Here is a 27,797-nt window from a genome sequence, read left to right as displayed (position 1 = left end):
CTGGAGCAATGACGGCTCAGGTGGGATGTTGGGATCTGTGTGAAAGATCCATGCTGCTGCTGAAAATTTGTGACTTTGAGAGAGAGAGAGCCTTACGCTGAAGCAGAAACGGCCCGGGTAAGGATGTCCTTACGCTGGAGCAGAAACAGCTCGGGTAAGGATGTTGAAATCCATGCGTGGGATCCAGACTAGACCCATGCCGAGAAGTCAATCAAGGACTGTTCTCCCATGGGGAGGGACCTCCATAGGGAAACAGGAGTGAACTCTTAAACCATTATCCCCTGAAACCCTGTGGAAGAAGATCCATAGTAAGCAAGTGTCCCCTTGCAAACCTATGGAAGGAAACCCTTCAGGACCTGGGTAACCCCCAGCCTTCAGTTTTAGCCCAGGAGGGGGGTAGACCCAGCCCTGGAGGTCAACACAGAATGAGAGAGAGATAAAGAAGTTCCAGCTGCGACGAAAGTGCTGCAGAGTTACTGGAGAGAGAGAGAGCTGGAATTCTGAGAACAGAAAAGGACTGCTTCTCCTCCTTGGACTGATATAAAGGGAGGTGGGGGGAGAAGTATCTTCTGTAAATACATAATATCTTTACTTAAGTAAAATTATTGTAGATATAATTCTTTAGTTTTAGTTTGATAATAATAATAAATACTCATACTTTTTTTTCAATTCAGTCTCTTTTTGTCTGCATAAACCTTCTCTCAACTAATAGTAATTGTATGGGGGGTATAAAAGTAAATTGAGCCAGGGCAAAACCACGACACTTATAAAGGTGATAAAAAGTCTTAAAATCTAGGAAATTGTGTAGGAAGCAGAGAGCTTTCCTAACAAAAACCTGAAATACTGTTTTCATTGGAATTTACTAAGTCATAAGAGTGTCCAAAAGCCCTTGGGCTCAGTATCTTCTGTGTGGCAGGAGAAAAATAGAACAGGATAAGCCAAAGGTGGAGTTTTTTATACAGTTTTTTCTGGCAGTTTCTGATTTCCCTAATACAGGACTTGAGTTGTGTCTAATAGTGTTTGGATTCTTCTTCCGTGAATTTATGGTTGCTTTTTAAACCTGAAGAGCCTTTTATCATGTGCTGTTTCCTATGCCAAGGATTTCCATAGCCTTCCCACTGCACAAAGAAGTGAAGCAAAGACCTTCTCTGCTTCTTCTGTTCCTTGATCATATATTGACTTTAAGCTTTGCCAAGTTTCTGCCGTTGCTGTAATTTTTTTACACTTTCCTCTGATTTTATTATTCCTGTTTTCCCTGAATGGACTTAGCTTTCACTGGCAGAGGACGTCCAGTGGATATCCAAAAATACTTTGGTAATAATATATTACTGAAATACTAATTTAACTCCCTGCTTGAGTTCTGTTGGGGCTTGTGGTCTCTGGGATAGTGCAGCCCATGTGTCTTGTGACACATGGATGAATCCCAACCTGTGTTTCCTGTGCCATTTGGCTTCCTACCACTCTTTAAAGATGTTATTGAGGAATTTTGAAACTAATCAGAAGTTCAGGGCTTGGCTATCTTTTGGTTAGATAAAGTGTTTTTAATGAGTTTTCTCCTGTTCCTAATGAATCTAAACTTTCTGTCAGGTAATGCTCACCCACTTAGGACATTCGTGGAATCATGGAATGGTTTGGGTTGGAAGGGGCCTTAAAGCTCATCTTATCCCCCCACTGCCATGGGCAGGGACACCTTCCACTAGACCAAGTTGCTCCAAGCACAGTCCAACCTGGCCTTTAATACATCACGGGATGGGACAGCCACAGCTTCTCTGGGCCCTCTGCCAGGGCCTCACCCACCTCACTGGGAAGGATTTCTTCCCAATCTCCACTGCCGTCTAGCATTTATCAAGCCTCATGAACAACCTGACTATTTCTATGTCCATGTGGTCCCATGGGCACAGCATGACCAGCTCTCAGAAGCTGTTGGATGCCATTAGAAGCTCTTGCGCTACAGTTTTGCTAAAACACCTGGAAATGGACCAGGAGCTTGGGTGGAGGATGTGAACCACAACTCTGGGCTCACCATGCAACCTTTTGGTGGAGTCAGGCTGCTAGGAGCAGGAGCCTTGACTCAGTGTCTGCACGGCACGCGGAGGATCAGGGGAAGAGTGTCTGTCTGTATGAACAGATTGGAGCTAAATATGTGCTGAGTTTGGGGAAATGGGGTGAGTGGTCTCTTCCCAGTGATGTTGGTAATGCCAGGCTCCCCTTAATGGTCCTTGCTTCAAAACTGCTCAAACAATCTTGAACTTCCAGTAGGGATGTCTGGTTACTTGGAATTATCATGTGCTTGCCAAACGAAGACTGAAAGTGTCCAAACCCATGGTGTGTATGACTCAGAAGAGAACAACAGGAGCGTTCCATGGGACACGCTGCTCAATAAATTAGCCAATTAATCCTGCCAAATGACGTGGCCCACTGTGAACTTCCCACTGCTCACTGAAAAAGTGAGACTGGTGAGAGCTCTGCTGTGATGCCACGGTGGCAGCCTGGTCCTCTCATCAACACAACTGCTGCCTTCAGCTACGTGTGCGACCAGATGGTCTCAGTGAGCGGCATCTCTGAGACGTCAGAATTGTCATCACCTGCAGCATTTGGAGAAAAATGGGGGTTTTGTCCTAATGAGAAGGGTTTTAGTAGTGATTTCCTTCTTCTTGAATGCTCAGAATAAACATTTTTGAAGTGTATTGCTCTTGGATACTAATTGTAGGAAAACTTAGTTTGGAAGGGACGTACTTGGCCGTGGATCAAAGCCTGAAGGATGAGTGTGGGTATTGGTTATCTGCTTCACTTGTCATTAACCTGGAGCAAGGAAAGGTTTGATAAAGGGATCTAAACTATAGGAATGTCTCTTTTTGGTGCTTCTCAAATCAGTTCAGTACTGGTGGATGTATCCACTGGATTCACAAGTAGGTACTGGAGATAGTCCTGGGTCAGGAGTAATCAACTAAGACATCTCTGATGTGCTTGTGAGGGTGATTGGGGCTGTCTCTGATATGTCAGTGATTCCCTGTATCAAGAGAAATCAACAGCTCCCCTATAATGCCCTTTCCTGTCCCTCTAAGAGGAGGAATGTTTGCTTATTCTTTTCCATGATTCTTCCTTGAACTTTTCTGCCCCTCAGAAGTCGAGTGAGGCCCTGCTGCACAGTGACCATCTGCTGGCTTCATCTGTCTCGCTGTGGAATTAAATATTTAATAACCTAAAATAGCGTCTCAGTGCTTTACCTTGGTGTGGGTAGCGGAACAGAACAGAGCAAAGTGCAGGCACGGAGTCAGAGACCTGATGGTTGGTCTGTAGGGTGTCCCAGAGAAGGACGAGAATTCCTTTAGGTTTTAGGCAGTCTGGGATACGATCCATTTGCTCACCACGATAATTGGAATAGTTTTAACAACCTCTGTGCAAACAGGTTGTGTTCCTGTCATCAATCCTCTGCGGTGTCATACTGAACTGTTTCATGTTTGCTCTTTGTCCTAAGAGCCACTTGAGCGTGCACCAGCATCCTGACGGGATTCATCCTGGCCTGCACTCACATCCTGACCAGGATCTCACTTTGCTGGTGATAGCACAGTCAGTCCTGATTTTTTTCCTTCCTGGGTAGTACCTACCTGTGCATGGACATGAGGAGCACAGTCAAAGGGGGATGGGCATTCCCCAAACTTAGGCTCTTGCTCTATGACCCTTCTTGAGGACTGGCTGTTCCAGGTGTTCCCTCCTCCCACAGGCTGGTTCCTTGTCTGCTGAGCTTCCCCTTGCTCTGAGGCTTTGTAAAGCTACTTGAATCTGCTGCTTCTGGACCTTGAGGACAAGAGGAGCTCCCCTTCCAACTTGACAAGATGCTTTTACATCTCCAAGTGCTGCTGGAAGCAGTTCAAGTCTCCAGCATATTTCCAGTGTTGGATCAGTCACTTGAGCTTGGCATTTGTCCCTTGTACTCAAAAGTTTGTGGAGTAAACTGGGTTATTTGGCCATGACCAGACAGAGCTAGCTCCTGGCTCCCGGGCTCCCTGGCTACAGGGAGACCTGAGAGCCCCTTCCAGTGCCTAAAGGGGCTCTGAGAGAGCTGGAGAGGGACTTGGGACAAGGGCCTGGAGGGACAGGACAAGGGAGAATGGCTTCCCACTGCCAGAGGCAGGTTTAGGTGAGGCACTGGAAAAAAATTGTTCCCTATGAGGGTGGTGAGGCCCTGGCACAGGTTGCCTGGAGAAGCTGTGGCTGCCCCATCCATGGAAGTATTGAGGGTCAGGTTGGATGGGGCTTGGAGCACCCCTGCCTATGATAGGGGGTGGAATGAGATGGTCCTTTCCATCCCAAACCATTCTGGAATTCTGTGATTCCAGCAGTGACCAGCAGATGTACAGGAATTACATTTGGGGTTTTTTTGTTACTGCATTTCAAAGCACTTATGACATGTCTCCCTCTGGTTGCTAGACCATATGTGATGCCTTCCCTGTAAGCATCACCTTTGGAAGGTAATATGGAATACTACTTGATTCCAGGTTCCTTGCGGCTGCATGGAGCCAATGATGGGGTTTCCACATAGTGACAGCTTCTGCCTGTGCACATCATGTGCACAAGTCATGCATTTTTGATTCAGTAGTAGTTTATTTTTATAACTGGCAAATGAGTCACCTTCCCCCACCCTTCACAGTCCCACCTTGGCACATGTGATTCATTCAGCCCAGCTGGGTTCTGTGCCACAGTTCTGGAGCCAGCGCTCATCCCCAGGACGGGCAGGTGACACTGGCAAGTGGATGCTGGACGTCATGAACCTCCACGGTGGCATGGTGGGAAGCAGGAGAGGAGTCTGATATGCTGGAGAATCCCAGGAAACCAAGATCTCTGCTGTCCCCAGCCCACACAGTGGATGAGTCACAGTGTAGGAGCAGAATGTTCTGAGTCAGGGAGGGATATGTCGGTACATATAGAATATTGATGGATTCTGTGGTTTTGTTTTAACTCCTGCTCTGTAAACAAGTTCACCTCTAATGAAGGATGGAGTCGGTATGTTTACTTTGGGCCTTCTCTCTGTTGCACAACTCTCCCGAGCTCGGCAGTCTGTTTACTTGTTGGGAGGTAGGACAGAGGGAAATGAAGGTGGTATAAATAACTGAGCCTTTGCATAGTCTAGTCAATATTTGTATACATATTCTCCAGTGTGGCTGAGCTGTCTGCTGCTCTATGCTTCTTATGGAGTTGGCTTGTCAGGATCACCTGCGTTGAGCACGTTCTTCTGTATTGCTCTTGCTTTACTCACACACACTTTGTAGGTACCAGTGTCCTTTATGGAGAGATTCTTTCCATGCTGATTACACAATGCTGTCACTCACGTGGCAATTAGGGATCGTTTCAGTAAGGCTCATTATAGGATGGATGTAAACAAGTCGCCGTGGTGGAACACTCTGCCAACACTAGCAATTTCATGGGGAGCTCGCTGTGCCCAACACTCTTCTCTGAGGGATCTGGAGGAACTCAAGGCCACGTGAGGGAGGGTTAGTGCCAGCAGTCTACACCCCTCTTTAATTGAGGAGTGTGAACATACCCATTAGTCGTGGCTGTGGCCACTTAAATCTTCAAAAATCCCAGTCATATTTGCCACCTTGATGAAACATCGCCATGGCCGGGACCTGAACCAGGTCACCCCTCAGCTGGGTGATGATCTGAGGGAAGATGGAACTGCTGGGTGGGGATTATCGTAAAATCACAGACTGCTTTGGGTTGGAAGGGACTTTAAAGCCCATCTTGTTCCACCCCCTTGCGTGGGCAGGGACACCTTTCACTAGACCAGGTTGCTCCAAGCCCTGTCCAACCTGGCCTTGAACACTTCCAGGGATTGCCCCTCTGCACCCCAAAATGGGTTGGCCTGGTGTGGAGTGACACATGGCTGTCACCTGAGATACTTTTGTATCCCGCTTCATTGTGTGGAATGGTTTGTTCGTACCTGTCATGTTCCAACACTCAGGAGGAGCACTGCAGCCTCCTTTGAAATGCTGGAAATATTTTAGAATCCAAGTGCTCAGTGACTATAAGCATTTACTAAGTGACTCATCTGTGCAAGGTCATACAAAATTGACATCTATTTGGGAGGAAAGCAGCCTGCACCTTTGGGCTGCATCTTGTGTCCATCATTCTCTACCTCAGATCCCTTTGGGTCAGTGATAGACCCAAAGTTTTGGAGGTGTTGGGTTAATTTCCTACTAGGAAGGAAAAACTCTTCTCCATTCCCAAATCCTGCACAGAAATCTACCCTTGCTGACAGGTTGACTATGCTCAGCACAGAGATATGGTTTCATTCACCTGAAAATGGCCTTTTTAGGCAAAAGGTGGAGGCCCTCACACTGAGCTGCACCTTAAGAAATGGTGATCAGCAGCTTCATTGTAAGGTCAGGGTAGTCCAACAAGCTCAAACTTGAGAGATCTCGGACTTCAGAGCTTTTGAATTGCAGGATGAAATGTTCTGGATTACTGTAAGGTTAGAGCCTGCTGCTTTCAGAGCTGGCTTGCTGTTGATCCCCAGAGAATCATGTTTTACTATCTAAAAATATTTGGGGGTTTTTTTTTATGTGGCATCTCCCTTGTTAGGAAGGGCTTCCTGAATGTGCACATCTCAGCATCAGAAGTTTTGACTTCCTTGGGCTAAATTTAGGTTTTGTCGATTGGAAGTTACCAGATGCTTTTAAAGCAAGGCCATTAATATTTGAATATGGGATTAGGGCAGTTTCCTTTTTATATTCCAAAAAGTCCTCCAGCACCTCTTACTCTTCCGGTATTTGTGCCAGTGATCACAAATCAAACCCCAGTGACAACGGGCAGCTGAAAACAGCAGACACTTTTCCTTGAAGCCTGACATGGCCGTGAACTGGTAGCAGTTGGACTCATCTGAGTCATCCCAGATGCCTCATTGGGTTGTCCTTGTAGTCACCCATGTGCACTGAGAGCAGGTTGTGGGATGTGCGGCTGGCCAGATGCTCTGAGGGTCCAGCTGGGCTCAAGGAGAGGGACAGACAATTAATCATGAAGGTCTCTGTGCTACTTCTGGTGCTTTCTAGCAAACCCTGAAGTATCTCCTGCTGGCTGGCAGCCCAGGGTGTGCTTGGGAATTGGAGTGCCTTAGCCATCGGAGTGGGGAGGTGAAGATCAGAGAATCACACACTGGTTTGTGTTGGGATGGGGCTTAAAGCTCATCTTGTTCTACCCCGCTGCCATGGGCAGGGACACCTTCCACTAGACCAGGTTGCTCCAAGCCCTGTCCAGCCTGGCCTTCCAGGGCTGAGGAGACCACATGATCCGTGATGTTTGAAGATAAACTTTGGAATTCACATTTACATTGAGTGGAAAACCTAGTTTGGCAGTTAGGGCCAGGATCATTAATAAGGATGTAGGAACCAGTTGGCCTTGCTGTTCTTCTCGTCCCCGTTTCCTACCCCTTCTCTGAATATTTTTCAAGCCATTGGGATGCTGTACTTAGGAGTGAATTGAGCTGTAAAATCTGATCCATTTTCAGGAGGGCAGCTGTGGCAGGCGTTGAGCCTGCCTTGATCCAAACAAAGCTGATTCCCTTTTGGAAGGTGGGTGCCTGATTTAGTGGGATCCCTTTCAAAGCAGCAGAGGCATCCTGCACATGCCAGAGGTTTTTAAGGTGAAACACTGAGCTGTGCCAGGGAGGTTTGATTCAAGTGAAATGCTGGTCCAGAGGGCTGCCCACCTCCCAGACCAGCTATCCCATGAGTTTGGAGTTTGCACTTCAGAGCTGTGTCCTGCCTGCTACTGAAAAATCTCCGCTTGGTAAAAGATAAGCCACAGCCTCTCTCCTGAGTCTGTGATGGATCAGGGGGGAGTTCTGCAGTTTTGTAATAATTTTTCTTTCTGAAAATGGCAGTTTTTCCATTACAATTCCATTCCTACCCCCTCGTGCTCGGCTCTCTTAAGGTGGACAGAGATGATATCTGGAGGTGGGATCTGATTTAGTACCTCTGAACTTCTGTTTGGCAGTGGGTTCTCCTGTGATAAGAGGGAGTGGGAGGTTTTCCCTCAGGCTAGAAGGACCGTGTGGGTAACACTTTCCTACTCATCTGAAAAATCCCCTTTTCCCTCCAAACCTACCACAGTTATGGAACTGATGAATGCCCATCTCTTGGCTTGTTGTGGGGAGTTCACGTGCATTTGACTCTCAGCATCCATCACTTACTTACTAGTTTGATGCTGTTGCAGGATGTGATCTGTCCCACTGGGACCAGCATGAGTGTTGTGGGGCCAAGCTGCACGCATGTCTCTGCAGGCAGATCCCAACACATCTGGGAAATGGCACACAGGGCTGCCAAAAGTGCCATCAGATTGTCACACCATGGTCTGGTGTGAAGCTGGCCTTCAGCTGCCCGAGCATGTCTGAGCATCATCTTACTCTGAGCATCCAGAGATTCCATGTCTGATGTGATGGCTGCTTTAATCTTGTTGAGTTGGACCCGTCTGATGTCATCACAGACCCAGCTGCTGTTGGATCGATGCCAAATCCTGCCTGGTCATGCCAGTTTTGCTTTATGCCACTGTGCTACCCTGGCTAGAATGACTCTGATCCCTGCACAGAAATGTGGATTGGAGCTGAGCTGTAATCCAGGCTGTCAGATCCCTCAGCATTGTCACTGTGATAGTGTCACCCCCTTGTGTCACATTCTGGCTGTCACCCACGGACCTTAAAGAATCACTTAACTTTTGCCATGGATTTCTGGCGTGTGGATGGGGAGGAAGGAGGAGCCATTCAAAGCTCTGCCTCCAGCCCACAGTCTCCAATGGGAATGAGGTGGGAAGGGCGGGAGCCACTTGTGACATAGTGTGATCAAATCAGGATGGTTCTCTGGGCAGCACAGGAGCAATTCAGCACAAGCCTTTTATTATTGCTGCTTTCTTCATGTTTTTCACCTGCTAGAAGGAGCCTCTGCCTTGGCACTGCTTCTGGAGTTAAATTTGGGTGCAGCTGAGCACTCTGTTAAAACCAAGAACTTCTAGTGTTGATTTTTCTGAAACTTATACCTGTAATGTCATTAACATGCATCACTTCATATGCATAATGTGCACATATTCCTCCCAAGGAGCAGCACTGTGCTCTGTCACCAAGGACAGGACCAGAAGGAATGACTGGAGCCATTTTTTTAGTTTAAAATAACTCTTCTAGAATTATATGCTGGTTTTCTCCTTCCTTTAAAATGTTGTTCTATAGGCCAGCTGCCATAATCACTGGAGCACGAGGTTGTTGCAAAGGGTATATTGATATAAAATCCGACAGTAATGTGGAGATTCAACTGCAGTCATTTTCCTTGAGCCCTAGAAATGTGAATTCCATCCCCTGAAACTTGCCAGAAAAGCAATTTATTGTGCTATGCTTTATTGGTTTGTATTTGTCAAGGATAGAAACAATTTCACATGACTAGTTTAGTTGTTAGATTTGAAAAACTGCCTGTGAATGGATGTTCCTGGGTAAATTTCCCAGATTTTGAAAGTTTTCCTGTATTCACCCTTTCCAGTAGGGCTGTTTCTCCTCCCAATCTCTTTTTATCTTTGTGAATACAAATGTGAACATCCTCTTGGTACCCCCTCTGCAACTGCTTCTTCCTTTGTGGATGTGAGGAGTTGTTTAATAGAGCCAAGGAAAGCAGCTTGTACCACCCAAGGAGGATGAAATGCCACCCCATTCTAATAACACAGCCATCCTGAAATTTGTTTTTCTGCAATTGAAGTAAAAATCAAATAGTCTGGATTTTTACCAGCAGCAAGAACAAATATGTTCTTCCTTCTGTCCTTCCCATGTCTGTTTTTCTTCTGTTCCTTTTTCCACACCTTTTTTTTTGGTCGATTCAAATACTAACAAGCTACTCAAAACACAGCAGGGCTTAAATACATCCTGCACCTCCTGAGAAAATGCACAAAATATGCTGGAGTGAGGCTGGAATCTCAGGGTCCACATGGACCTTGTTGGAGATGACAGTAGCTCTGTCTCCTCACAACTTATTGTTGTGCTCAATGTCACCTCTTCCCATCAAAAGCTTGGCTTTCTCTGCCATCATCAGGGGAGGAGATGTTGATCCAATACCTTCTTATGGCTTCCCCATCCCTGGAAGTGTCCAAGGCCAGGTTGGACAGGGCTTGGAGCAACCAGGTCTAGTGGAAGGTGTCCCTGCCCATGGCAGGGGGTTGGAACAAGATGATCTTTAAGGTCCCTTCCAACCCAAACCATTCTATGATTCTATGAACTCTATTCCCAGTAACGAACCTATCTGAACTTTTCTCTTGTCTTTTTGTTTTTGAAGCAGATTATTCCAAAACCTGAAGGTCAAAACAAGCTTTCTTACTCCCAGCTCGAGGACATAACCCCTTAACCAACATGCTCAGGTAGATCTTCACAGGGCGTGCTTGAAGAGGTTAGAAGCTGAGATCTTGGCCCAGTCAATGTTGATCACGAAGCTTCTCTTTCAGCCAGGATTTTATTCTGATTTGAAAATTAAGAGAAGGGTAGATCCTCATTAGTGTAATCAGCTTAAATGGGTTGACTACTCTAAAGCAATTTGTTTAATTTGTTTGGAACATGTTTAATTTTAGCTATAGATGTTCAGCTCTCACACAGTTGCTATTTATGCTGTTCATCATGTAATTTTGTGTTCTGTGATTTGTAAAAATATACTTTCTGCTCTGAATGAGAATTTTGAGACAATCTACGTCCCATTCATCAGCACTGCTTTAAAATCACACAGAACTTTCTGTGCACTGCTGCTGCTGGTGCGTCTCTGCATCATTCCCAATGGAGAAGAGTTCTTGCTGCTCACACAGGGTGTGGTTTTGTGTCAAGCATCAGCCCTTTGTTGGATATTGGATTCATCTCCCTTCCCTCTGTTTTGGATATCTAATTTGGGGTTAGCTCTACAATAGAACTCAGTGTCAAAACCTGAGTGAAGAGAGGGTCTGAAAATCTTCTGTAATTCTTGAAATTGAAAACATCAACTTTTCTGTTTGGGCACACCACATGGAAGGGCAATGGAAACCAATTCCCCATGGGAGCAAAAAACATGGGTGATTCAGATACTGCTGTGCTAATGATCACTTTTCACAAGCTGTGGAAGTCTCCTCATTACTTGCTCTATGGGGACGCAGTTTCTGCCTCTCCACTGATGTAGGTGCCATGTGTAGCTTCTTGAAGTTGGGTGTCTTTTGGGCTGCTGGCTGTTGATGAGGTTTATTTGTAGCCTCTCATGCTCATACACAGTGTCTGTGTGCTCCGCTGCAGCAGATGGGTCCCACTTTCCGGGCCTGCCATGTGGGACAGACGCTGCACAATCTGATTTCCCTTGGGCATAACCTTTGACTGGCATCTCTGCCCGTTGCCATTTCATAGCCAGTCCTGGAAATGGCTTTGGAATGTCTGTATGCCTGGACTAATGTGGCTTCTTGGAGTATGCTGGATGCCTGAGGAGTTCTTAGGGCTGTTAGTCGTAAAGCAAGACAGCACAACTTGGATCAGCCAGGATGGTCTATCTTGTGATGGAAATTTGCTGAAAATTGTTGTTAGGGGTGTTAATCCTGCTCAAATGAAGCACTCAGGAAGAGCAGTGCTGTTTGTTACTGTTCCCATTCTTGCATTCAAGCCCAAGCCAAGGTTTTTTTGGGTTGACCCAACTTGTTGCTCAGCCCCGTGAGCCCAAGGAGGTGATGGGACAGTCCCTTTTGGTGGCAGCCCAGAAGCAGTGAGAGTTTAGCATCCCAGGAAAGCCAAGGCCAGTCTCTTGGGGCTGCTCAGGAGTGTGGGGGAAGAAGAGTCTGAGTTTTTGGCTTTGCTGTCTGCGCTCGCTGTTGTTCCAGCAGCAAAGCTTTAATCTCTGAAATGCTTTGCTGGGTTTTCGCTGTGCTCAGCTTGAATATTTTCCAAGACATCGCTCTGCTGAAGTAGCAGAATTTGCCTGTGGATTCCAGTGCAGTGATCAGTCTGTGTTTATTGGGGTGATAAACTTCCCGTGAGAGCGAGGGTGGAGCGGGGCCTTTTCCATGTAGCCGAGCCAAATCACTCAGCAGCAAGACCAAAGCCGTTAAGCAAATTGAGATGATTTCTGCTTGCAGCAGCCTCCACTGTAATAAAGTGCTGTTCCTCCAGAGGAGATCCTGCAGGTGTCATGCCTGGATTTTCTTCCCTTAATTTGTTGTTCCTGTTTAATGCCATGGAACAATTCCTAGTTTCAATGTGATTTCATGCATTAATTCCATTAAATTGATCATGATTTGTACTTCAGGTGTTGAGTTTACCTTTGAGTCCTTAAGATGAGACTCTGCTCTGCCAGTGGCTTTTCATCCTGCAGTCTTTAACTCCAGAGCTGCTCACCTGCAACATGGCGCTGTGGCTTTGCGTGACCTTTCCAGTCCTCTCCCAACACCATTAAAAAACTGAGGGCCAACTACCCAGACAAAAAAGTCCTTTTTCCTCCATCAATCTCTCTTGTTGGCAACGTTCCTTCTTATGTATGTATGGGTCTGCTCGCAATATTTTTGGAGTTTCTGTGGTTCACCGTAGCAGTGGACTCAGTGGCACCAGGACACGGTGCTTGTCACTGAAATAGAGCCAAGCTACATCATGAATTATGCAGATGGGCTGTGGTTAAATCAAATTTGATGCAGATTTTCTTAGGCTGACCCTTTTTATTGTTCCATATGGGTCTGGAGCTGCCTGTATCTCAAGTTCCATCCAGTCCCACCTGCCAACAGATACCCTTTTAATATGTACATTCAACTCACAACTTCTCTTTCGAGCTTTACCCCTTCCCTATGAGTTGATGTCATGGGTTTGCTCTGGGCCAATTTTCTCTCACCCCACACACACAATTGCTATAAGCTGAGAGAAGGTTTATGCAGAAAAAAAAGATCTGATTGGGGAGAATAATATTAGGATTTGTTACTAGCAAGATAAAAACTAAAGAACTATATATACAACAATTCTAACTAGGCAAAAGGACTATGTACTTACAGAAATACCCCTTCCCCCTTTGTGTCAGTTCAGGAGGAGAAGTAGTCTCGTTTCCATTTCCGGAGCTACAGGTCTTTTTAATAATTTTGCAGCACTCAGAAGTTCTTCTATTATCTCTAGGATGACAACTCCGATTCGTCGCAGCTGGAACTGTTTCTCTTCCTTTCTCTCTTCTGTGTCAACCTTAGGGCTGGGCCTACCCTGTCCTGGGCTAAGACCAGAGGCTGGGGGTTACCCAGGCCCTGTGGGGATCTTCCATGTACTGCACACTTGCCTACCATGGATCTTCACCACAGGATCACAAGGGATAATGGCTTTTGAGTCCACCCCTGTTTCCTGTGGGGTCTTGCCTCACAAGAGAGAATCTTTGATGGACCTCTCTAATGTGAGTCTACCTTTCGGGCAACAGTTCTTCCGTTCTTTGCTGTCCCTCAGGGTCACAAATTCAGCAACACCAGCATGGAAAACACTATTTTCAGCCCCAAGGGGGGCCAGTCGGTAAACCCATGACAGTTGAGTTGAGTTTGAGTGAGCTCAGGGTGTGTTACCCCATGTCCCTCCTAACTTTGTTTCAGTAACTTGTGTGGAGCTGAGAAGCCCTGGCTTGCCTGGGAGGCTCCACAGGGCTCATCAGTGATGCTCCTTTGGATCTGGGACACAGCGATGCAGCTCTAGAAATCAGAATTCTATTACAGCAGTTTTACTCTGGCAAAGTCAGCAGGGAAGTTCTTGACTGCAAGGTTGGCAGCACTGCTGCTGAAAACCCTCAGAGGGAAATCAAACCTTAAAAATATGTCCGAAGCCAATAATGTCTCAGGATGCTTTTTTTCATGTTCTTTGCTACAGCCTCATCTTATTGGAGCTCCCACCAAAAGCAGAGCCTTCCCAGAAGTTAAAGAGAGGGAGAGTTCTCCAAGCTCTTTGAGAGGATAAAGCTGAAGGAATTGGGATCCCAGAGAGCACTAAATAGTTACCTCCTTCCCAACGTGAAAGCCCCACATTTTGTGTCTTTCTACAGTGGATCTTCCTGGTTCTTATGCCCAGTAGGAATTGAATTTTAGTTGCAATGCTTGCTCCTGACCAAGTGAGGCTGTAAATGTTTTCTCCTCTCTGTTGCTCTGGGAATAGGATCCTTCACCATTGCAGAGCCTTTCTGCAATTTTATTCTCCCACATACCTTAATTAGCACAGTCCTAATCCCAGTTCTTTCCTGATTTCCACTTTTTGAGACTTGTAGGAATTGTGATAGAAGTACTCACTGTATATCTATATCTAGAATTTATAATGGTCTCAGTTTTAAATGTTGCTTAGAATATTCTATTCTTTTCTTCTATTATTCTTCTGTTGTCTCTAAAAAAGTAGAGATGCTGATCTTGGGGTTAGAGGTGATTATATAGGTAAATATTCATCAGACTTCACTGAAAGCCCACTGGTTCACTGTGAGTTACTTCAAGAACCATCACAATTATTCCAGTCTTCAGCACTAAGCTGATGGCATGAAATTGCCATCTGAATTGCTTCTGCATCAAACCATCCTGTTTTCCTGGAGGATTTAATGGCTAAAGCACAGAGCTCTGTTAGGAGCAGCAGCCTCCCAAAACCAGGTTGGGTAAATGTTTTACATGAGACACAAAACTCTGGTTAGAAGGGGAATTTCTGCAATACTCTGTAATATCCCATTAATGCATCCTGATGACAGATACCTAACATGATTCTCCGAGTTAACAAGATTAAAACCATCCTCTGGTAATCTTTGTCAAGCCACATTTTGTTCTTCTGGAGCAATACGTGGGAGCACAAGTCCTGTAGCATTTAAGCTTTAGTAATCTCAGCACCATATTTATGACATTACTGGCAGATTGAAGAGCGCTGTGGATTAACAAGGCTTCCCTAAATCTGGAGTAGGACATGCAGTTGTTGTGTTGCTGATACACTCCAGCCTTAAATGTTTCCCTGTTCCCTGAGAACACTGCGATACCAAACCGTGCACTTAATTAGTTGAGTATTTTACTATTTCTAATATTGATCTCTTATGTAAATAGAGATGTGGGCCTGCACTTACTTAAAACATGCCATAAAATTAATGATCATGCTATGTTCAAGTCCCATGCTCTGTAATTTATGGATCTCTGTAGTGGTGCTCCCTAGGCTCGGCCTTTACACTGAATAGCAGGATGCCGTATCTTTGAGAATTCAAGCAAATACCTTGTTTTGACATAGGACAACCCCCCACATTTCAAAATAAAACCCTTCCATAGTGTTTTGCAACTTCTTGTGAGGTGTTGACTGCAAATACATATATTTTTAAGAGTGTTACACAATTGATGCTGGTGCTGGAATGCTGAGCGCTGTGCAGGTGCTGATTGTCAAAATGAGCACTTAGCCCTGCACTGAATTCTTCCTGGATGGGCTGCTCTGATTTACTTTGAACTCAAAGATAATTTCAGGAGTGCTGTGCAGCTCTGTGAGTGTTCCAACACCAAGACCGTTTTTTCCCTTCCAATGCCTTTTAGAAAGCTGATCCACCCAAAAATCCCCTGCCAGCTGAGCATCAACACTGTGTGCTCTTTCTGAGTTGAGTTGGGTGGGAAGGTGGGCTCTGGCTCCTACCAGCTGGATGTTAATAGTTCTGTGTGTGCACATATGTTTAATGACTATGATCACCTATTTTGATCACCTGTTTTTACTGTGGTGATGGGCCAAAATTTAAAGCTTTTCTCTATTTAAAAGGAAAAGGTGTTTTTTTTTCTTTTTCTGCATATAATAGGACTAAACGTTGTGTAAGGTTGTGCTGAAAAACAAGGGCTGTGTATTATCTTGAGTGACAAAGCAGCCCTTTTTTGGCCATGGCTCATGTTCTCCAAGGGCTATCATCTTCTTAACTGCTCTGACGAGTGCCAATGACATCTGGGCTTGTTCTCTGCCTGGTGTTTAGTGCAGCACAGGGAACTCTGTGTCTTGTTCCCTAAGTCCAAGTCTTTAAGCTGCCAGAGCTCAAGGCTTTCATGTGGTCATGTTGTTGCTCTGAAATCCATTTGTCTGTCTAAGGGTGCAGCTGAGCAGAGCCTGCACTGGTTTGGCCTTCAGTTCTTTCACAGTGTGTGCTGGCATTTATTTCCTTACTGGGCAACATCAAACAGAATCACTCAAAAGGTAACAGTAAACCTCTACCCAGAGAAAGACGTACGTACCAAAGAAAGGGAATTAACCTTGTCCCACTGACTGATTTGAACTCTGTTCATCCCTTGCAGCTGAAGGGCTTCCCCAAGTGTATTACTTCGGGCCATGTGGGAAGTACAACGCCATGGTACTGGAGCTGCTTGGTCCCAGCTTGGAAGATTTGTTTGACCTCTGTGACAGGACATTCACCCTGAAGACGGTGTTGATGATCGCCATCCAGCTGGTGAGTGACAACAGGACCTCCACGGGGCCACTCACGTCTGTCAGTCCTGGGGAGCTGAGGATGGGTCGGTGCAGTGCGAGGTTCAGGGCTGTCTGTTGCTTGGAGAGAGAATCTCCTTCTGTTACAGAACCACAGGATGGTTTGGGTTGGAAGAAACCTTCAAAGATCTAATCCAACTCCATGCCATGGGCAGGGACACCTTCCACTAGACCAGGTTGCTCCAAGCCCCATCCAACCTGGCCTTGGAACACTTCCAGGGATGGGGAAGCCACAGCTTCTGTGGCCAACCTGGGCCAGGGCCTCACCACCCTCACAGGAAGAATTTCTTCCTCACATCCAACCTAAACCTTCCCTCTGTTTAAAAGTGTTGCCCCTTGTTCTGTCCCCACAGACTTTGATAAAAAGTCTCTCTCCACGTTTCTTATAAAAGAAAACTTCTCAGGTGTGAGAAGAACTCTTGCCTATGAAGGGAAGGTCAAGTTATGCTTATGAGAAACTCGCTTCTTGCGCAGCAGAACCAGTGACACTGGATTCCTACAGACTTGCATCCCATGTACCCTACATAGCCCTACCCCGGTACCTACCCCAGCTCCCTCCCTCTGTTTGGACATCCCAGGAACTTCTCATTTCTTACCGACTCCCCAGGACACAGGGAGAACAGCACCCTCCCCCAGTCCTACCAGTTCTACTGGTTTGGTGCTACCAGGCTGCTCACAGACTGCAGCCTCGCAGAGCGATGGGAGCTGAGCTCTCCTTAGTCAAAATAGCAGCATTGGAGGGCCCTGTCTTGGTCAAATTTGGTCAAAATTTGCCTGTGGGTTTAAATTACTAACAGTTGGAATATAATAGATCTGTGGACAATAGATCACAGAGACCTTAATTTACCTGAAAAGGAAAGGAAGCCAAGCTGGAAGGGGTCTGTGTTAAACGTGAACAATGTGAAAACTGAATGTCCTAAGGGTGAGGGAACTTCCCTGAATCAGTAGAGCTAGTCAGTGATCATTTAAGTTTAGCTTTTTGGTTTTCAGCCTATGGTCTTCAGATTCCCAAGTATCTGGGTATCTGCAGATATCCAGATCTTGGATACCTGTACCTTGGGATCACCCAGATACCCACAGCAGAGTAGGGACTGTAATGTCCACATTAACAGCTCTGTGGATAGAAGTGTTGCAAGGAGGAGAAGATGATAAGGGATGAGGAACATAATCCTTTCCAGGTAAACTGAAGTGTGCCAGAGCAGAATCTTAAATGGAAATTTGAGGTCACAGCAGCAGAAGTTTGAACAGCACTTGCCTGGTATTGGGTTCGGGAAATTGGGTCTCCCATGGCGGAGTGGTTGAGTTCTGTTGGCTTTGAGTGTTCCTTCATCGGTGGAAAGCCAATTTATGGTATTGGTTTTGATTCAATCAAGTGGCAACAGCTGGCAAAGCCAAGGCTATAGCTCATGTGACCTTTTGGCTGTAAAGAAGCGAATGAAAGGTGTAAATCCATTCCCTTGTGACTGCTGGGTAAGTCAAGACTGTCACAGCAGTGTCAGTTGCCTTTTTTTGAGCTCCAGGGCTGCAGCTCAGCTCTGTGTTTGGACATTCTTCATTGGCGTCATCTGCTGACCTTGTGCCCTCAGCAAGACACTGGAACCAGTGGGAAAACAGATGCTGAGGGTGATGTGGGAGTACCCCAAAAGCAGTTGGAAATGGAGGAGTGGGAATTGGGACTGTCAAACTCCAGGGGTTCACATCCAGGAATTATGTTTTGTTTTGGTTCTGACCAGCCAAATCTGCTTAAGCTTCTGGAATTCCAATCATGGGCATGAGAGTAAAGGGTAACCACCCCTTGTTCCCCTCCTCTTTCTCCCCTCACTTACATGTGATGATCCCCATGTCTGTAGGAGCATCCAGTCCTTTCCCTTTGTGTCCAGTGGTCAATTTTTAATGAGAGACATCTTGGAAAGATTTTTTAATACACATTTGTGTTTGGGTGGTCTTACTGAGCTTGACAGGGTGCAGCATCTCAGGACTGGGGTGGATCCTTTAATCTAAAGACGTTAAAAGATAGAGAAGGAGAAACAAGGACAGCATCATTGTTTTAAGGAGTGTGATTACAGAAGAATGGTTTTCAGAAGAAAAATATGGTTTTATACCAAGAAGGCTCTCCTGGCCGAGGGAGATAGAGACTGAATAATAACAAGTCTTCAAGAAGGAAAGCCTGTCTGGAAATTGTTTAGACTGGAGCTGCTTCCTCCATGCTTCGCGTGCAGCCAAATAGATCCAGGGAGTGATGCTCCTGAATGAAACCAAGCTTGGCATTTAAAACCACAGTCACTACGTCAGTCCCTGCAGCCCATAAATCAGGGGACAATGGTTTTTTATTCAGACTTCAGTTTTTCCCTCTTGGCCAAGTCTAGCCTGTGTGATGCTCCCTGACAGCTCAGCAGGTCCGTTGTGCCAGGCACTGGGCAAACATTCTGGATGTTTCTGGTCTGGACCAAGTCGTGGCAAAAAGGTTTCTCACTGGTGACCATCAAAATTACCTTTAAACAGGGTAAATCTGATCTATATTCAAGCAGGTGACAAGTGGAATAAGGGCTTGATTTTATCAGGAGGATCTAGAGATGGGATTGCTATCAAGATCAGCTCCTTAAGAGTTACCTTTCTGGGAGAAGAGGATTTGTTACACTTCCTTCCTTGGCAGGTGGAAGGCAAATGAAAGCATGGGTTTGTTTGGCGTCTGGTAAATGTCACAATATCCCCTCATTTCTCTGCCACAGTGCAGGGGTCCTGCTGTGTGCCAAGGGATTCTCTCCCTTCCTAAGGGTTTCTGCAACATCTGAAATGGAGATTTGTGGCCCAAGGATGGACTGGGCCAGCCCTGGCCATGAAAATCCCTCTTTAATTCACAGAGTCTTCCATCCACCCTCAGTGCTCCTGTGCTTGCTGTTTCTCCAGTGTAAAAGCAATTCCAAGTTATTCCCAGCTCCTCAAGTGGTTTCTCTGTAGAAGAGTTAGAGCTGTGGTTCAAACCCAGAGGAGCTGGGCACTGCCTCTCTGCATCCAGCACATTTCTGGAGCAGGAACTCCCCTTCTCCTCTCCTGCACCGTGCAATGGCTGTGAGTCGTGCTGAGGTCGTGCCGCACCACCACTGCTCATGTCTTCTCAGGCAGTGAGCCTGGGAGGATGATGTGGCCCAGATACTCCACATCACAGCAGCCACAAGCAGGGTGAGCGTCTTGTCAGGGGGAATAAAGCATGGAAGCCGTTCCAGGAAACATCTTTCTGACTCAGAGAGTGTCTTCCACCCGTCGTGGCTAAACGCAGCTCTCCAGCATGAAGCATCCAGGCAGGTGGAAGTAAATAAGAAGGAATATGAAAGACCCCGCAACATCTGTGTGTGTGTGGTGAAAGCAGAAAAGGCAGGTGGAAGGAAAAAAGACAAGTAAATAAGTACCTCTGAGTACTGCTGGTGGTTCATCTAACACCTCAGCTGTCCAGGTTGTTGTCCTGCCTGATGCAACTTGCTGTGAGTTTTTAAAGAACAAAAGAAGAGGCTCTTTTCAGGTTGTCTAATTGCTGTTGGGATTTCAACAACTGAGCTGCTCTGGTAGCATGAACAAATAAAATGAGTCTGTCAGGCTCTGCTTGAGAGCTTGTTACGTGTGGAGAGGAGAGGAAGTGCTTTGTTCCACTTTCAAGGGTTGCATCTTCATTTGAATTGCCTCCTGACGTATCTTTTTGTTTCCCAACCTGCTGCTGTGTCCTGTAGATGATTCAAAGCATGAAGAATGGCTGAAGAGCATCTGCTCTGCTCTACATCAGCCTGTAATTGATTGGAAATAATGGCTGTTAGCCGTGAAACCCATTTTCCCAGCACACTGAAATCAATCACAGAAGGGAGGAGAGGGGAGGGGAGTGGCAGCACGTGCCAGTTCCTTCTTTGAAGAGCCTTTGAGCAAGTCCTGTTTTTTAAGCCTGATTCACCTGCAACCAATTTTTTCCTATCTGCTGCCCTCCTTGTAGAGCTGCTTATTTTACAAGGAGCGCTGCCCCCTCCTGCCTGTTCTTTCCAAGAGGTGGAAATGCAGCAGGTTTTCCTTTAAAATCAGGTACCTGATAAGGGTCTGGGAGCTGGATGGAGGGATCACACACACATGGAGCTTTAAGCCAGATGTGGATCCAAGGTCTGTGAAGAGAGAGAATGACCTGGGTTTGCCCTAGGGATTGATGTGTGGGTTCAGTGAGAAATGGAGGAGCAGGTGGGGATTGTCAGAAGGCTAACAGTGCTTGCAGGGTGGTTGGAAGGGCTGATGGGGTGTTGCTTCCCTGCAGTTCAGCCTGGGGAGAGCTGGCTCAGTGATCCAGAGCTCCAGCCTGTGGAGCTTTCCGGGGGGCAATCCACTCAGAGGGGATGACCAGCTGGTGGCTCTTGCCTTAGATGTTGCCCAAACCTGAGAGCACCATCCTGGCATCCGTTGCAGCGGTGCGGCACTGACCTCTGGGGACTGACACTTGTTAGTGCAAAACTGGGAGTTTGTGGGAGCTTTGTGGTGGTTTCATAGTATTGCAAGCCCACATGGATATGGGTCAATCCCAATGGCCTCTCCAAACAAACACTTTGCTTACCAAAGCCACCGTGTCTGACAGCAGATGGAGCAGCTGTGACCAGAACAGCCCGAAATGGGGATTCATGTGTTCTCATTTAAAACCTACAAAGGCAATTAGAGTTCATAAATTAAAATAAATTGAGAGTTATTTCCAGTTGGAATCATCTCTTAAGTTAGGGACTCAAAGGAGAACTGCTTGGCAACCTGTTCAGACATCACCTGCAAGATATTTGGGTTCAGAAGCAATTTTAATGTTGAACTTCTGAACAAGGTGTGTTGTTGGAGGCCCTCCATCACCTTGGAAGTGGGGTTCCTGCCCTTTCACCTTCCCTTTCAGTCATGCTGCCGGAACAATGTTCGTCAAAAGCTGACAAATATTCCAGCTATTCCTAGTTGACAGCAGTGAGATTAATTATTATTTTAGTCAACTTTGAGGATCATAAAGCTTCTGCCTGCCCAGAAATCCCCCTCCATGAAGAATCTGGCACGTCTAAGACAACATATGGGTCGAGGGAGGAAGGTGGTAAGACACAGAGCAACGAGGGAAGGCGGTGGGCATGGGAAGAGCTCTTGGTAACTGGTTTAGTATGTTTAAAATCAATACAAAAAGGCTGCTGCAGTTCCCCATGGCTTCCTGCCAAGAGCTGCATCCCGGCGGTAACGCCTCAGAAACAGCCTTTGCCATTTCCGTGGGAATAAAGTCAGGGAGCACAGCACAATAGCCAGGGAAAGGAGGGGATGAGAAATTCCTCTTGCAGCTCTCACAATGGCTGGTCTGCTCCCAAATAACTGTTTCCTTGTCATTCTGCAGATCTCTCGGATGGAATACGTGCATTCCAAGAACCTCATCTACCGAGATGTGAAGCCAGAAAACTTCCTCATTGGCCGGCAAGGCAATAAGAAGGAGCACGTCATCCACATCATAGACTTTGGATTGGCAAAGGAGTACATTGACCCGGAAACCAAAAAACACATACCCTACAGGGAGCACAAGAGCTTAACTGGAACGGCGAGATACATGTCCATCAACACCCACCTTGGCAAAGGTCTGTCTGCCCGGGGAGAGCTCCAGGAGTCACGAAATCACTTAGGCTGGAAAAGTTCTCTAAGGTCATTGTATCCAAACACTCCCTCAGCACTGCCATCTTCACCACTAAGCCCTGTCCCCAGGTGCCACATCCACAAGGCTTTTGAACGCTTTTCAGGGATGGGAACTCTACCACTGCCCTGGGCAGCCTGTTCAATACTTGACAACCCTTTCAGTGAAGAAATTTTCCCTGATATCCAACCTAAACCTCACCTGGGACAACTTGAGGTCATTTCCCCTTGTCCTGTCCCTTGTTCCCTGGGAACAGAGCCCGACCCCCACTTGACTCCACCCTCCTGTCAGGGAGTTGTAGAGAGCAAGAAGGTCCCGCTGAGCCTCCTTTTCTCTCCCAGCCCCCGCCAGCTCCCTCAGCAGCTCTTGGTGCTCCAGCCCCTTCCCCAGCTCTATTTCCTCTTCTGGACTTGCTCCAAGCATCTTGGCTTACAACTCCCTCATGCTCTTCGAGATATTTGTGACCCTCCTGATGCTGCCATGCTGTTTACAGTTGTGAGGCTTTTTTTTCCCCTCTTTTGAGGAATTGAGGCAGCTGAAATGTTGGAAGCCTCATAATTATAGTTTTTATTGAGAACTAAATAATTGGGAGCAACCCTGCACTTATACAAGACAAGCGGGCAGACAGTGATTGCCACACTGAATGATGGACAAATAGATTGTTATAGCACAGCACTGTCCCAGTACCTTCCAGTTCCAGGTGTTAGAGTTGGATGTTCCCTGACCTAGTAATTGGTTGGAGAAAATGAATAATTTAACTCATTTTAAACCTGGCTTTCATCTTCTCTCCTCACTGCTTCCTCTCATACCATAAGATTACGTTTCTGTGGCTGAAAGGCAAGCACCTTATGAAATGTTTATATACACTTAAATCCCTAAAAAAAAAAAAGGAAGATAATGGAATATTCTTTGAGTGGCCTCCCAGTGTTCTGGCTTCCACCTCGCTTGGAGAGCTCACTCTCTTTGGGAAGTAAGGAGGGATGAGCCCAACTTCTAATGCTGGAAAGTGAAGAGTCAGGAAGGGGTAGAGGAATGGGAAAGCACAGCGGGAGCAGGCTCGGAAGCTGCTGGTGCATGATGTGGAAGGAAGATGTGTTTGTGTTTGAAGTGCACCACATGCCTTCCTTAGGACACATTTTCCTGTAGGTTTTCAGCTCCTGCTGCGGCTCATGCAGGGAAAGGGTCAGAGTCAGTTCTGAGGTTGTATTTGAGGAGGGCAAGGCTGGCTGCCAGCCAGGGAGGGCTGTCTCTGCCCAGAGGGGTTTTCAGGGGCTGATGCTTCACTGGTGAGACCAGCGCAGGTGAAATCAGTCCTTTCACACTTAAAACTAAGGCGTCTGATTGTAATTTTTCTGAGAGACAAGTGCACTCAACCATCTTTCTGAGAAGTTCATCACTTCACTGAATTACCCAGGACATCTCTTTTTTTCTCCTTTTTATCAGAATAACCTGCAGGAACTGCCATCTCAGCTCGCTTCTCATGAGTGTTCTCACTCCCAGCATCTGCTGAGGGTTAAGTTGCTGCTGCCTGTGAAGGAGTCACACTGTGCAAAGCACTGCCTTCCTCCTGTGCAGATGATGCAGCAGCAGGCCCAGCTCACATCTGTCATGGACTGTGGGCAGATCTGCTCCAGGATGTGGCTGTGGAGCACATTATTTGGTACAGATAGAGATTTGGAGGCAGGGAGGTTGCACCAAATGAGTCTCTGAGCTCAGTGAACCCAAGGACCCAGCCCAGCTCCCGTCCTGTGCTGTTGACTCCACATTTTTGTTCTCTTCTATCCTCCCTTGGGTTTTTGGATACATTTTGGCAGCTTGTTTTAAGGATGCTTTCTCTTTTGGCTCAAGGTCCCTTTCTCCCCCTTTCATTTATAATCAGAACATCTGCATGGCAACAGCAGCGTTTCACAGCTCTGGAAGGAGCTATTTTAGACCTGCTCTGATGCAATGAGATGCAGGAGTAATTGCAAAAGTGTTGGCACTGTGCAAGGGTAGTTCCCTGCAGCTGATTGTGAGTATCCCCTGTTCCCATGGAGTCTAGAAGAAATGATCCAGCCCCACATGGCAGGTGCACCATCAACACTGGCAGACTGGAGAAGGATTGGGGAACTGCTTTATTCCTCTGCAATTAAGATTTATCCCAGACAGGCTGGGCTTTTTGTCGTACAGCTCCCATGTTACCTCATGCCTTCCAGCTGATTTTGCATATTTTCTGTTTTTTTGAAACAGCTTCTAGGTGGTTTTGCATGACATCTGAGCTGCAGACAGCGAGGGAATGTCCCTGTGATACCTTTATCTCAGATACAGGTGTGGCTGCTGAGAACATTTCTGCCTCTGCAGCAATAATTTGTCATCTCTTCTCTTTTAGAGCAAAGTCGTCGAGACGACTTGGAAGCCCTGGGCCATATGTTCATGTATTTCCTCCGAGGCAGCCTGCCCTGGCAGGGATTGAAGGTAGGTTGGAGCTTTAAGTTTTGCCCTCGAAAACTTCTACTGGTCTCTGCCCAAAGGATAATCCACTGGAGAAACATCGGTAAAACCCAGCCGGAAACACCGTCCTCTCCTTTACGTACTTGAAGTCTAAGGACAAGGCATTAGCTTTAGCTACAGGGAAGATTTTAAGGTAGAAATATGTCACCTGGCACTTCAAGTTGCCAAACTGGTGCAGTTTTGGAGAGAGGATTGAGTAGAGGTTCAGGGACAGCGATGAGAGCTGTGGTTGGAAGCTGCCCCGAGCTGGAGCGCAATGGGGACACAGTGGTTGTTTATGAAATTCCAGTTAGGACACACAAACCACCAGCTGCATCTGGGATCTGTGTTTATAATGCGAGCAGTTTGATGAGTTTAGATGAACAGATGGACTTCGGCTTGAAAAACTGGGTTTCTGGCAGAAGGATTGAGCTTGGCTTACCTCCAGAGATGCTGAACACTCAGTGCTGAGGAGTTTATGGGATGCTGTGTACAATGAGGAGGCCTGCAGGCAATTGAGTTACCAAGTGCCGCCAACATCCATCAGCTGAGTTAACCAGGAGCGAGTCATTTCCTGGCTCTGAAGCTCTTGGAAGCTGCATCTTCACTTCTCCCTCACCTCCCTGATGATTAAGCTGCTGTGTTCAGCTTTGGAATTGCAGGGAGTGAAGGGACCAAATCTGATCAGGGTAGGAGAAGGTTTGTTAGTGAAGACAAGAACTCCTGTTGGGAAAAGGAGATGAGGTTTTGGGCTCAGGAGCTGCTCAGCAGGACACTGCGATGGTCAGTGGAAGCAGCTTGGGTGATAGACCTTGTTAAGCTCTTCTGTCACCACCTATCCAGAGTTAGTCTGAGCTCAGCTTGTCAGCAAAGAAAGGGTTTTTGAAGCATGAAAGGGTCATGAAAGAAATCAGAATGTCTCTGACTTTACATTCACACCTCTGTGCGTTATTCTAGTACATATTTTGGGCTTAGTTGAACTCATCTGTTTTAAATTAATCCTGTAAATTATTCTAAAATAGTTCCAGGTTTTGACAATGCTCTACAAAAGTTCCTCAGTTTGGTACTGAACTTGATAAGAATTAGTTGACTCCTTTTTGAGGTCCAAGGGCAAACTCGGGCTCTCCAGCTTGACCTAGAATGTGACAGCTTTGCTCTTCTAGGTTTCCTCAGCTCACACTTTTGATCTGTACTGTTAGTGCCATGTCTTGAGAGAACATCTGTGATGCTAATTAAGCTGCTGCCAGGTCTAATTGGCATACTTTGAAATGCAGGCAATGAACTCCATATTTAGGGTGCAACTGGAGCAGAGTTCTGTGCTTCAGAGGGGATTTAGGGGGAAATCCAACTGCAAACTCTTTCATTTCCTTGATGACCAGGTGTTTGGTCAGTGCTGTCTCAGTGATAGGCAGTTTGGGGGTGAAAGGGAGAGGCAGTGTGGGAGCAGCATGGAATCTGGGAGAAGTGTGACTGATAGAAGTCATTATCTGTGTGGTGTCTTTCTGTTACACCCAGGAAGACCCAAATTGCCCTTGCAGTGGACATATTTTGCAGATGTTTGTGGAGGCAGCTCAGCTGCCGATTGCCCTGAGCCTGGGGGAGGTGCTGATGTGCCATCCCAGCTCCTGCAGCTTTGTTTGCTTCTCCCATGAAACTTTCCCTGCACGGCCGTCAGGACTGAACTGTGAGAAGGGAGCCTTGTAAGACACTAACAAGGGTCCTACCTTTCCTTACTGAAGATGGTTTGAACATGGTCTTGGATTTTCTCTGCCCATAGCCCATAAAATGTTCCTGGTCAGTGTAGTCAGGAGGCAGTTCAGTTACAAGTAACATCTCCTGATGCCACCCAGAACGGGCATTAAAAACCTTGTTTTTCTTCCCATACAGCATGTCCTTTCTCACATGGTTGAACTCTTTCTCCACAACTGTTTTGTCTTTGTGCGCTGCAGGCTGACACCTTAAAAGAGAGGTATCAGAAGATTGGCGACACAAAGAGAAACACTCCGGTTGAAGTTCTCTGTGAGAACTTTCCAGGTAAAGCCCTCACGGGACCATGTGAGTGCAGCTGGAGGGGGACAGACCTTGTTAAAAAGGATGGTCCTGAGCTCCTCTGGCAGAAAGTATTTGGGTGATGTATGTGCATCATGTTGTTCCTCAAGGTGGAAAACAGCTGGATCTGCTGTTAGAACTCAGGGCCTGAGGACTTAAAATGAGCTTAACTCTTCCCATCAAGGAGCCTGGACAGTGCTCGGGGACCTTGTGTGCCTCCCTGGCTTCTTGGCTTCCTTCCAAAAGAGCTCCTCATTATTTTCCCGCTCCCAAATGACCGTGTTGGATGTACTGAATTAATTCTTTTCCAAATGCAAGGTTTTACGGGTTTTGTGAGTGTAGGTGGCCAGCTTGGAAGATGGCATGGCATGTCTGTCTGTGAATTCCACCTTCTGACAGCAGTATTAAGGGGGTTGTTAACTAAAGATGTGCTTCTAGCCACGCCTTTTCTCCAGTTAAATAGGGTATCAAGTTAAAGCCCTCCCTGGGTACCCTGTGGCCTTCACAGAGTGGGTGTGGGGGGAGTTTCTGGGTGTTTTCTGAAGTCCTGACATGAAGGAGGGCACCCACAACAAGTCCCGTTCCTGTAGGAGTCGTCATGTCACGTGGCTCTTTCCCAGCATGAGAATCAGCAATCCTGGAAAGATATCATTGTTCACTTGAGTCATGCTAATTCCCCAGACATGTCATTCCAAAATCCACTTAGTTCCAAGCACAACAGCTTCAGATCTTTTTTCCCAACACTCTTGCTCAGACCTTGATCACACCTGCAGGTCTGGGCTGATGGGAGATGGGAGAACTGATTTCTGTTCCTCCCTCACCAAAAACTGGTTGGTCCTCCACCTTTTGGAGGTACTTGGAAGAGGGGTTTCTTCTCCTCCTTTTTTTTCCTCTTTTACTTCCATGTGACATGGAAGCTTGCAAGCCACAGAGGGAGTTAAGCATCAATAAGCAAAGCTGTTGTTATTTTTGTTTGCTAAAGGCAACGCCACTCTAGTGTGTCTCCACATGAGCTGAGGAAGAGCTGGGAAGGGGCAGGACATGGGTTCCTAGAACTCAGCTCTCTGTGAATGCAAAGTGCAAGAAAGCAGTTAATTAGCTTAACACCAAACCCTGGTGTGTAAATTAACTCTGTTCAGGTAAGCTAACCTTGGAGCCTCTCCCTCAAAAGTCTAGTTTGGA

At 46.5% G+C, this 27,797-nt stretch overlaps 1 protein-coding gene across 3 annotated transcripts in view; it reads left to right on the top strand.

Annotated features, from left to right (window-relative positions):
- CSNK1G1 (casein kinase 1 gamma 1) overlaps window positions 1–27,797 on the top strand; it is a 101,541-nt gene that overhangs the window by 55,523 nt on the left and 18,221 nt on the right. For all 3 annotated transcript variants that reach the window (XM_050309326.1, XM_050309327.1, XM_050309325.1), the window contains 4 exons: window positions 16,249–16,400; window positions 21,810–22,044; window positions 24,466–24,551; window positions 26,516–26,600. In XM_050309326.1, coding sequence (XP_050165283.1) covers window positions 16,249–16,400; window positions 21,810–22,044; window positions 24,466–24,551; window positions 26,516–26,600 — 558 coding nt within the window. The remainder of the gene's footprint in view (window positions 1–16,248; window positions 16,401–21,809; window positions 22,045–24,465; window positions 24,552–26,515; window positions 26,601–27,797) is intronic.

Source organism: Myiozetetes cayanensis, unplaced genomic scaffold (genome assembly GCF_022539395.1).
Source record: "Myiozetetes cayanensis isolate MyiCay16 unplaced genomic scaffold, myiCay2020 scf14, whole genome shotgun sequence".
NCBI lineage: Eukaryota > Metazoa > Chordata > Aves > Passeriformes > Tyrannidae > Myiozetetes > Myiozetetes cayanensis.
Note: the sequence above shows the minus strand (reverse complement) of the source record. Positions and strands in the feature narration are given on the sequence as shown.